Below are 12,286 nucleotides of genomic sequence, written 5' to 3' on the forward strand. Positions count from 1 at the left end.
ATCTCCATCACTGTTCTAGAAAACTTTAATACTCTTCTACTACAGCACATTTGGATACCATTCAATCAACATGAATTCAAATGGAAATAAATCACCACATGTTAATTTAATACACATATCATCTTAAAACAACTGAATACACTGAAGGAGAATGAAATACCTGTCCAGTTCCACGACGCAAATTATATTCAAGAAGTTCTGCAATTAGGCCTTCAGAGATAAGTAGAAGTCGTGACTCCTCCTTAGATGCAAGAGCACGAAGCAATGTGAGGCAGAGTTCAGTGGCTGATGATGCACAACCATAACAACTGCTGATCAGAGGCTGTGGCAGAACACGAATGTTTACTTCAAGTTCTCCCTCTTGAAATTGCAAAAGCGGCAGTGCCTCTGATTCACAAGGCTGTTGCAATTCATACTCTTGATCGGTTACACTACTAGCTTCACCTGTTTCACTGTACACTTGGTCATTTTGGTCATATGCTAAGAGCTCTCTTCGGCATGCAAGCACTTTCTGGAAAAAAAAAAATTTGGATGAAAGAGAAACAATTGAGCCAATTCAGTACTAGAACAAAGCTGACAAAAAAGCAATTATAGAAAAAAAGAGGTAACATGTAATTCTCTTTCCATGGGCAGCTGCAATTTCACAGCAATGATATCGGAATAAATGTAACTACACCTGGTTTCAAATATTTAAATAGATCCTATATAAATTCAAGATAAAACACAAAAAGTTTCTTAAGTACCTGCACAATTTTGCTTAGTTCTTCAAATGAATTTTTACATTCACCACAATATCGTTGAGCTAACAGTTGGATAGCGCGATTAACCTGTGTGCTTCCTGAACTTCCAGTTTGTATTCCATCTTCAACTGAGCGGTCCAAACGGTGCTCACTGATTTTCAGTAACAGGAGCTTAAAATTAAGACAGATGCAAATAAAGGTTTAATGAAAACTTCATTTACAACAATTCTTTCAAGCTTCTACATTAAAAAATTCCTAAAACCCAAATAAATGTATTATTACCTCCAACGCTGGTTTATTTGTCATGATAGTTTTATAAATTCTGTCAGCTTTTTCAAGGAGTGTGTTTATAACAGAAATTGTCTTCTTACGGTCTTCATCATTTTCAATTTTGTCCACTGCACAGCATGGTCTTGCAGTCAAGGAATAATCAAATTTTGCATACTTGCAGAATCCACAAGCATGACATAAAAATGGGTCCTTTTCATCATAGTTAATTGCCCTGTAAAAAGTGTCAATTTAGAAAAGTCAAGTATCTACAAGTACTCAATCTGAGGGATAACATATTTACATTTAAATAAAATTGAGCAGAACTTCCTCTGTCGAAAACATGATTTTGGTATATAGTTACTTAATGTCATTTAAACTTAACACCAATGCAGACAGAGAACCTCTGGATATAATACTAGAAACAATACCAATCGGACATACATTAGAACAACAAATGTTTTATTTGTGGTGGAAATAGGAAATGAGTTACTGACGGTTCCATTACAAAAATAATAGTTAAAAAACCACATATAATGTAAGCTGTGACAATGATGATGATGACTGGTTTGTGGGGCACTCAACTGCGCAGTCAGCAGCACCTGCTCTCTCCTGGAGAGAGTGCGGGAATCAGCTGCCACAGTCGACGATGCCATACTGGGAGGGGTATGGCAAGAATTCGATTACCATATTGATGTCTGCCGAGTCACCCATGGTTCGCTTATCGAATATTTGTATATAAAAAAAAACTTTCAAAGTTTCTCTTCAAAATGCAATATGTATGACATCTGTACAATGTTTAGTTCTTGTGCAATAAATAATTGAAAGTGTCCCCAGACTTTAAGTACACCCTACATAACAATCTGTGTGTGTTCCTCCTGTGATGAAGAGCTCACTCTGTAAAGAACAAATCATACAGGAAGGTATCAAAGAGATCTCATACAACAATAATCAAATAAAAAAGTAATTTCTGTAGATCAAAATTAATGCCAATGAAATTAAGTGATATCACAAACAGTTTGCATATCTCATTCATCACATGACTTAATAGGACAATCTTGTGCTATAACAGTGAGGAATTTATGCAAAACAATTATTATACTCATATTACAAGAAAATAATGGTGAACAACTGAAATGATCCAGAAACAACAGAGCCTGGTGAATTTTAACATCTCTCTGAATTTGCCATTACAATAACCAATTGGAAATGCCGTGTGGCTACGACCTCCCGTTGGGTAGACTGTTCGCCTGGTGCAAGTCTTTTGAGTTGATGCCACTTCGGCAACTTGCATGTTGATGGAGATGATGATAACACAACACCCAGTCCCTGAGTGGAGAAAATCCCCGACCCAGCCGGGAATCGAACCCGGGCTGTTAGGTATGACATTCCGTCACGATGACCATGCAGCTACCAGGGGTGGACAGTAACAAATTGATACAGAATGTTCCTAGTAAGAAAGGGAGGAGAATCTACCAGTTTCTTCCTAACATAAAAGAACGTTAAGAATGACATACTTCCTTCCCACCAAGGGAGCTATATACTACCTGTCGAGGCATGGTCCGTATCCCAGCTACATACTAAGAATACAACAGCACTACGCAAACACTTGTGAATGGGGAGTATTTCGCAGCCCTGACCGTATCTTCTGATTGTTAATCCCTTGACCCCTCCCCTTCCCTTAGTTGCAACATGGAGATCTACAGTTGTAATACAACTACAGAAAGTCTATGGATGGTACTTTAAGTGGGCCAACTTTAAGCAATTCCCTTGCAACCCTCTAGTAATCTATATAATTTTAACTTTTATTAAATCTTCACAAAATTTATTTATGGTAGTAATGTATGTCCTGTAAGTTGTAAATAAAATAATTGTTTGTTAACTGACTGTTGGCCCAGTGCCAATAAGCGTGCTCTTCCACTGTATTGGGGTGGGGGGTTGTTGAGAACCTGTAACACATCGTTCTGTAAAGTAAGATCTTTTGTAAAACATTGTAACTAACTCCCATGCTAAGTGATGAAATTTTTTGTACGTTGGAATGAAGAAAATTGATTGTCAACAAAAACAAATTGCAGCATGTACCACACACCCTATGCCGCCTGGTGATCTTTCCACTTGGTAGCAGGTTACACTTGTCTCGTGCTCGAGAATGTTGACGTGATACAATGTATCTTATGTTTTTGTATGATTAACATAGAAATGGTAAGCTAGGAAGTCAAATTCTAGCCATTGTAATATGCCTCTTATCAATGGTGAAACACATCATATTTTAATATCGTCTGATACCAGTTTTATGTTGTATTTCTGTAGCCTTTGAAAATGACGGAAAGTTAAAATGCGTGAGGATGATGAAAAATAAAAGTGTGGTCAAGGCTTCACTAAAGTTATTAAAAGTGACTTCCTATTAGTATAGCATGGAAAGCAATAAATTCTGAAACAATGGGACATACAACTCACTAAATCTTAAGATATAGCCAGGAAAGCCACACTGTGGCTCTGATGATAAACCCCTTGCTCAGCAGGATCTGTATCATAACAATAGAGAGAAATTCTATTCAAAATACATTAAACAACAGTCAATCTTCTACTGTCCCCAAACACATACACTGCCTGACAAAACTTTTTTTTACCCAGAATGGGAAAAGGAATCGAAATGAGACTTCGCAAATTCAGATAGTATGTGCTGTTGTTTCAGTGGTTACAAACTAAGAGGCAAATTTAGAAAGAAGCTTGCAGTATGAGCCCACTTAAAAGTTTGAAATTGTATTCCACAGGCCTGAACGCATGCACTAATTCAGTTGGAAAGGGTGTCAGAAAACCATTGTACCTTCTCTGGCCCACAACTGTTTGAACTGGTCCTTGATATACTAGAAACTGGCACTGGGATTGAGTTGTCATTTGAGATCTTCCTGATAATGGAAGTACCTCACCATCATGCAGACAATTCAGAGTCATGTGGACAAGCATTTTCCTGCTGAAAAATGGCACCACAATACTGCCGCATGAAGAGGCAACACATAAGGGCGCACGGTCTCTCTGGTGTACCACTGTACAGTCAGATTCCCTCTTCGCTACCAGCCGTGAGCTGAACAGATACCCAATGGATCCCCACACCATCATGTCAAGAGTAATACTGTTGTGACTCTCCAACACACAGGAAGAATGATACATCTGCCCAGGTCACCACCACACTTGTTGACAATAGTCATCTGGCGCAGTGCAGAACTGCAGTTCATCACTGTTCACAATGTGGTGCAATTCATCAGCAGTCCATGCTTTCTGGTCACAGCACACCTCCAAATACAGAGTGGTGTTGATGGCAAGGACAGTAATGCCCCATTCTGACTGCTGCTAGTCTCCGAACAATGGTGCTGGATGTCATACTACGTTGCAGTGAGTCCATCACTTCTTATCAGATGGCAGGTGGAGATGTGACGGGGTTACAATGTGCCTGGTGCAGGATATAGAGATCCTTCCTTGTGATGATCAAATGTCTTCAATAGGAAGCTGGAAGATGAGCATGTCTGCCCTCACATTCCATGCAGTCCAATATTCGGCCACTTTCATATCCATATGCCCCATTATTCTGGATACTGCACACTTTAACCAGCCCGTTAGTTGCCAATAACAGTGCATTAACGTGAGTACACGGCATGTCTGTGTCCTCCACAGTGATAACTCCACATCTGACGCTGTTCAAGCCCTTATATAACAGTACTCTGTTGGGCCTGGTAATCACAATACATACAAACACAAATGCACTCTGGTGGCTGTTCTGTCACAGAGAATACAACTTTAAACATTTATATACCAGCTGATGGTGTGTTAAGTGAATGAAGTTACATTGACATCTAACCATGACTTCTAGGTGCTTCACTTTTTTTGTCAGACAGTGTACTTACTGAAAAGGTATATTGTTAGTAATGAACCAGAACAAAAAGAGGGATAGCATTTCTTCAGCAACCGACAAAAAATTACCATGAACTCTGATAATACTCATTTAATTGTTACGCAGAGAGCTACATACTATTTTACATCTAGGTGCAATAAAACCACAATACAAACAGCACTGACATCAGCCTCACATGATCAAATGGTTCATGAAAGTTCAGATTTGTCAATCCTGAATCTAAATGCAATTACACCAAGATAATTCTACCTCTGTTTCTCAAGAATTGAAACGAATAGAAAATTAATGACACTTCTCACCTAAAAGTTATATGTATTTTCAGTGTAATGTTTAGGACATCCACATAGACACACTGGTTTGGCTAACATAGTAGAGCAACAAACAGATTTATGATCTTACCTGCATTTGTGGCACTGAAAGACATTTTCACCACAGTTTGTGCAAACACCAGGATTAGCAGGTACAGATGCTGAACACCTTGGACATTGGAGTGTTTCTGTGGAGGCCTGGATATTTTCATAAAAATCTGCATACTCGATCATAAGGTTGCATGCAACAATTGGCAATGGGAAGTCAATTTTGGATTCTGTCTGTCCAGATGTCAACGTCACTTTCTTAGCTTTATTCCACATAGCTACAAGAAACACCAAATAAATTAGCAGGTGATACACAATCCAGCATATCAAAAATTTCAGTTTATCACTTTCAACTACAGTATAGCCCCACTTTTACATTCCGAGAATTAACATTTTCCAGACATCTATGACCTTTTTTTTTAATCAACCCCCACAAATTTCCAATGTGGACAATGTTAATTCGCACTGAATTTTGTGTTAACATATTTATAATTCTCATAAAATGATACTGTTATAGTGTTGCCCTTCAAGTAGTGTTTGCAAATGTTACGTGATTTTCTTAACACCAGGATGCTCTAGTCAGCAACTCTGGATCAGTGAAAGTCTAAATAATTCATATTTTATCTCCTGCTGCTGTCAAGCTCTACTTGGTGCGGTAGGTGATGTGAGTAATTAGGTCCATTTGAAAGACGACCAACCCCGACTGTTTTCAAACTGTCTCTACTGTGCACGTGCAACTTCATGAATGTTATGATCATCATGATACCTCGAATGCACATTTCATGTACTTTATTGTTTGGCCACTTGTAGCATTTCTTAACGTCTTTGCTTTGCTTAAACATTTCTGGTTTAAATAACAAAACACTACAACAGTTACGTATTTTTCCATGCTTAGCAAAATATGTTTCGAGAATTTATTCTCATTGCCAAGCGAAAATATTTACGTAAGTATTTTTTGTTGTTTCACACACAAACAGTATGAGTGATAGTCTGCATGTGTGTGGTTTTCTGCATAATGGAGGAGGTACAGTATCTTATAACCTCAAAGAGATGACTGCAGTGCAAGAGACAGAACAGCACATGTGCAATCATCATACAAAATACTTATGTAAATATTCACACTTGACAAAGAGAATAAATTCTCAAAAAGTGTTGTGCTAAACACGAAAAAATACATAAGTAATGCAGTATTTGATTACTTAAATAATGAATGACACAACTTCATGCTTTTCAAAAACATTGATTATGATGAATCGAATTAAGTACCAGCTATGTCAGCGACTAAATTTAGTACAAAATTCAGATAATCTTTATTGGATAATAAAGGAGGCCTTGACAAGTATTTTGATGCCTATTATGGACCTATATCACACAAACTACAAAAATGGAAAATGGAAAACAACATTTACGGCTTCCACATTTTGCATTTTCTTGCATTTTACACCATTTTTTAAAAAGACCCTTGAAAAGTGTAGAAGTGGGGTTTCACTGGGCTCCTTATACCTTAATTAGTATTCTGGTACACCTGCAAACTTCAGACTCACCTGGTTTATTTTTCAATTCAACAACAGCTTGCACTGTTCTATTGTTGTAGTAAATATTGATTGTTCGCACCATTTTTGTCCTTTTCAATTCACTTATACGAAGTGTGATTCTGCTAATCGTATGACTTCCAATGAGTTTCACAATCTGAGTATGAGTTGTAAACTTTGAATCAATCTGTAACAACAGGTTTTTTTTAAAATACAAACTAAAAAATTACAGCATAGCACAATTGTAGCATAACACACACAATGAAATTTACTGTACTTACCTTTATAGTAGAAAGTTTAATTGAGGTATATGGTACCTCTGGGTTATTACACACTAGGCATGGCTCACTTTCCAAATAAAAACCATCAAGTTCCACAAATTGTGCCACTTGACTGTACAGATTGGAATTAGGATGACAAGATAAAACTCTGTTCTGGGCTTGCAGTAAATTTACAGCCTCTTCTACATACTCCGACAGCTGTGGACAAAGCCAAAAACGATAATGTTTCACCAAGAATTTACAAGATCTTATTCACAACATTTATATTGTAAAGTCCTGCAACAGAAAGTATTGAACATACAGAAGTACAAACAAAAATATAAAGGATTTCTCCCTCCACTGAGACAGATTATATGGACTCCATATGTTGTTAGAAGCAAATGTACCGATTTCCCTCCCTTTCACATGAGTTACGAAGTTAAATAACCTGACATCATAGCAAAGTGGCACTAGAAACAATATATCTGGCAAAATAAACAACAGTGCTCTAGAGGTTAAACAAACAATTTGCCTGAAAATTCACCCAGAAGACAATTGGCAGGTATGTAAATGATTATAGAGTTGCAATTTTCTGTGACAGGTAGAGCAGCCACACAATGCATTAGTATTATTTGTGCTTAGTGGTGTTACCAAGCCTGGTAGAATCCATAAAGAGCGTGAACAGAGTCAGATGTTGAGTGATCAAGAATCCTGCATACTTGTGAAGGACAGTATTATCAGCACCTGACACAACTTGAAAGGGGCCTTATTATGGGTCTCCATTTTGCCACTGGTCAAATCATGCAATATCCGGATTTTTGGGACATTCGGATGTGACAGTAGCCCAATGTTGAATTTCATGGGAACATAAGGGTACACAAACTTAATGTCAAGATACCAGTCGATCATATCTGACAACCATAAGGGAGCCTCACCTTATTGCGTACAGCGAGTATGGCAGCAACCTGATGAGATGCTCCATTCTCCCAATGTTTTGAAGAGGCACAGCAGTGTTACTCCTGGCATCAAGAGTGGGGAGCCTTTGGGTATGACTTCACATAGACGGTAGTGACCAAGGGGACTTTGACACAAAATTGTATCACAGACGACCTACCTCCTCACCTGTTACCTCTTGTGTGACAGTATTATCGCACCATTTTCTCAACAGGACAATTCTTACCACATTTGGCAAGCCTCTCTATGAACTGTCAATGTGATGTTGAGATACTTCTGTGGCTAGGAAGATCCTCAGAGATGTTCCCAACAGAAAATATAGGACCAGTTCAAATGTCCTCCGCACTGGTGCCAATATTTGTAACATCAAGAACCAGGTACAACAGCTGTGGGACAACTTGACTCAAGAGAGTACACAACAGGTTCCAGATTCCCTTCCCAGCTGAATCATTGCATTTAGCCAGGCCAGACGGGGTGCAACACCATACTGGTAAGTGGGCTCATACTGTCAACTCCACTGTAAATATGAGTAGATTTTGTAACCAATGAGGTAATATCACACACCTTCTCATTCTATGAAGTTTCATTTTGTTTCACCCACCTTCCGGGAGCTTCTTTTATGGCAGTGTAACCTGACTTAGCACAACAACAGTTTTGTGTGAATTTTTAAAATCCATGGACAATCACCTACATCAGTGCAGTATAATACCAGAGATCATTTTAAACATCAGTACTTGCATAAAAAGATGGAAATTTTGTATCTGCATTCAATAGGTTTAGAAAAAAACAATAAAATAGTTTATATATTGGAAACAAGAAGGAAGGATTTGTCCCGGCATTTGCCTTAAGCAATTCAGGGAAACCACAGGAAACAAAAACCTGGCTGGTCAAAGCACAATTTTATCTGCCATCATCCTGAATACAAGTTCCTGTAACAACTGCATTAAGGTGAACCTGGGTTACTATAACAATGACAGTAGGATGAGATAATAATTATATTAAATGTTCTCATAACTGAATTTTATTTTAATTAGTATCACCTGTGAAGAATTGTGCAGGTACTGAAATATTCTGAAAATTTCACCACTGTTGCTAAATCTAATGATGCTCTACAATAAGCTGTAGAATGTAAAGGTCGATGTAACTGCACACCATCTACATATTGATTTTACACCTGTCATAATTCTGAACATATCTGTTCCCCGTTAAGATAAAGGCTTCTTTGTGTGTGTGTGTGTGTGTGTGTGTGTGTGTGTGTCAAAGATATCTGATTTTCTCACAACTAGAATGCCACTGAATGGGACAGATCATTACATAAAGCTTTCACTGCTTTTTGATTATTTTAAGACATATTTGAAACAATTATACAACTTACATCCCTAGGAAGATTTTCTGTGTTTAATGTGAAATAGCCCAACAAGTCCACATACTGGGCAGCTTTCCGACCAAAAGCTGATAACTGAGGCCATAAGCTCCACATAATCTCCAATAATATATCACACTCTGCTTCTTGGGAGTTCCTGTAAAAACAAAACACGTAATGTCACACATAATACAAAATGTCACTGTAGATGTGATTTAATACAGCATTATGATATATTTTGAACCATGAACAAACACTGAACGATAATGGCAATAAGGCTAATATCACTACATCATTTGTTTTAGCAGAATACAAAGCATACACAGGCCCTCCCTGAAGACTACAGATTTTTCTTGATACAGACGTAAGGAAACAATTGATAAAGATAATGTGAACAAATAGTATGTACCATGCAATCATTTCCAAGTCATGTCAAGCTTCTGAAATCACATTACTTTACTTTCCTTTTTGGGATGATTCAGGTATCTAAACAACTCTTTACTTGAACTAAACCAATAAAAATGTTATTTTGGACTGCTGAATGACAATTTAAAGGAAAGAATGTGGGAAAGATAATCATCTTGTTCTTTTACCTGTATAATATATATGACAATAAAATATGCAAGTAGTCATAGTAGAATAGGCAGATTAAACAAACAATGTTAAAGTCTTTACTCTATTGGTGGAAGATTCATAAATGAAAAATGGAATTTCCCCACTTAGAATAAAAGAAAAAAAGAAAGACAGCAGAATGTGCAGGGATGGGTGGATGGGCAGGATAGGGGGGAGTATGCTACTAGGAATCCAGGAAGCCTAATCTTGCTAGTCAGTGATATGTTCCACTATTATTAGTTTCCATACACTACCTATCTTCTTCTTCTTCTTATTCTTGAAGAAATCATCTAACCACAAAATTTCTCTCAACTGATGTGAGTGTACAGACTGTGTACGACACTTCTGTTTAAAAGCCAAATATCTCTCAAATACATAAATATCATCATCTATGAGGAGCAAGTAAAAAGTAATAGCAATCAACTTATAAGTCCCAAGAAAGAAACAATTATAAGGAACCTTTCCAACACTATTTTTACAGGTTTAAAATTAGAAGGAAGCGTCCCAACAATGTTTTAAAATCTTTAAAATTGACGGGAAACATTCCATCTTATAAAACTTTTATCCATTCTGGATCTGGAAAACTGTGACACTCTTGTTAAAGGTTTCAGGAATTACTGCAACCAATCACCGTTTTTTCTTAAGTTTTTATTTTTTCATGACTGGTTTCAAATTGCCTGGCGATTCATCATCAGATGATACACTTTAGTTTGAAGTATTGTGGGGTCATGCTCACCTAAACACCATCCCCTCTACCTCTCTCACTCCCCCCCCCCCCTGCCCCCCTCCCCCTCTCTCCCTCCACCCCTCCCCATACGTATACTATCCTCTTTATTGAGCAATGAGAAACATGCCAAACAGAACTTCTCTACCAGAAATATTGTCCTAAACACTTTGTTGTAGATGTTGTAAATAGCATAAAAAAATTTGCAATGTCGAAACTTTTTTTTTTTTTTTTTTTTTTTTTTTTTTTTTTTTTTTTTTTTTTTTTTGAGAAAGTAATGTAATAAGTATACATTTTATTACAAATGCCACACAAAAGGAAAAATGAACAAAGAAAATCTCTGCCTCAACAAAACTCTTTGGAGGCAACAGCCACACACTTTGGTTTGTTTATATGTTGTAAAGTATGTGGGAGTCGCCAACGGTGGAAAAGTGTCTGTTTCACTTGATATTTAATGATACTGGAAAGCATACATTATGTTTTCCAGAGCAGTGCTTGCAACAAGAATAAAAACAGTGAGTAATACCATCAAATTAATGTTACAATCTTAATATTCTTCCCACATACAGTGCTCACTTTTTCATCTCTGTATTTGCCAGAGGAGCATGACCCCAACAATACTCAATAACTGCAGTTAACTGAACACTAGTATCATTACATATTTTATGTTGCCTAGAGACTGTCATTGATATGTCATAGCTATGTTCTGAGGGAACACCAGAGTCTAACTGCATCACCAGGTGAAAGCGACTTGGCCTACCCTATTTGGAGATCACTCAATCATCTTAGGGTGGGCGTTCCTCTATGCAAGACCAACATGCAAAAATGGGGATACATCCTGTGAGTGTGCAACAAACCAAGACCAGACCCACCTGCTAATTTGTCCTCAACTAGAACAACCCTGCACAACACAGAACATCTTGAGCCAAGCAGATTTTATGGTTGTTTACAACAGCAGATGGAGAATCATCATCTGCAGACAGAGGATATTGCTATCTCTGAATGTGCAGAAGTATTGGACTGATCGACATGGCCTAAAAATCGTGGAGTATCATATGATAAAACGAAGTATAAAAACCTTATGTTGTTGTCATTTTGGTCTTCCAGAGAGAGGAATGCTTAGAGGATTTCGGGAGTATTTGATTGAGAAGAAAATACCAGAATCCCTCCTTCCTCTCAATCTTTCTTGAAAAACCTCAATCCTACTCCCAACATCACCACAGCCGAAGCCCAGGCTACCCGTGATCTGAAAGCTGACCGATCCATCATCATTGTTCCGGCTGACAAGGGTTCCACGACTGTGGTACTTGATCGTCGGGAGTATGTGGCTGAGGGACTGCGTCACCTTTCACACAACTCTACATACAAAGTTTGCCAAGATAATCCCATTCCTGATGTCCAGGCGGAGCTTCAAGGAATCCTCAGAACCTTAGGCCCCCTACACAACCTTTCACCTGACTCCATCAAACTCCTGACCCCACCGACATCTCGCACTCCTACCTTCTACCTACTTCCTAAAATTCACAAACCCAAACATCCCGGCCGCCCCATTGTAGCTGGTTACCAAG

At 38.0% G+C, this 12,286-nt stretch overlaps 1 protein-coding gene across 4 annotated transcripts in view; it reads right to left on the minus strand.

The window, feature by feature from the left end:
* LOC126299607 (protein purity of essence) overlaps positions 1-12,286 on the minus strand; it is a 417,439-nt gene that overhangs the window by 75,622 nt on the left and 329,531 nt on the right. For all 4 annotated transcript variants that reach the window (XM_049991638.1, XM_049991641.1, XM_049991639.1 and 1 more), the window contains exons 57-63: positions 9,395-9,539; positions 7,087-7,284; positions 6,818-6,992; positions 5,317-5,551; positions 1,023-1,242; positions 744-911; positions 161-511 (exon numbers count right to left, since the gene is read on the minus strand). In XM_049991638.1, coding sequence (XP_049847595.1) covers positions 161-511; positions 744-911; positions 1,023-1,242; positions 5,317-5,551; positions 6,818-6,992; positions 7,087-7,284; positions 9,395-9,539 — 1,492 coding nt within the window. The remainder of the gene's footprint in view (positions 1-160; positions 512-743; positions 912-1,022; positions 1,243-5,316; positions 5,552-6,817; positions 6,993-7,086; positions 7,285-9,394; positions 9,540-12,286) is intronic.

The sequence above is a fragment of the Schistocerca gregaria genome, chromosome X (genome assembly GCF_023897955.1).
Source record: "Schistocerca gregaria isolate iqSchGreg1 chromosome X, iqSchGreg1.2, whole genome shotgun sequence".
Taxonomy (NCBI): Eukaryota; Metazoa; Arthropoda; class Insecta; order Orthoptera; family Acrididae; genus Schistocerca; species Schistocerca gregaria.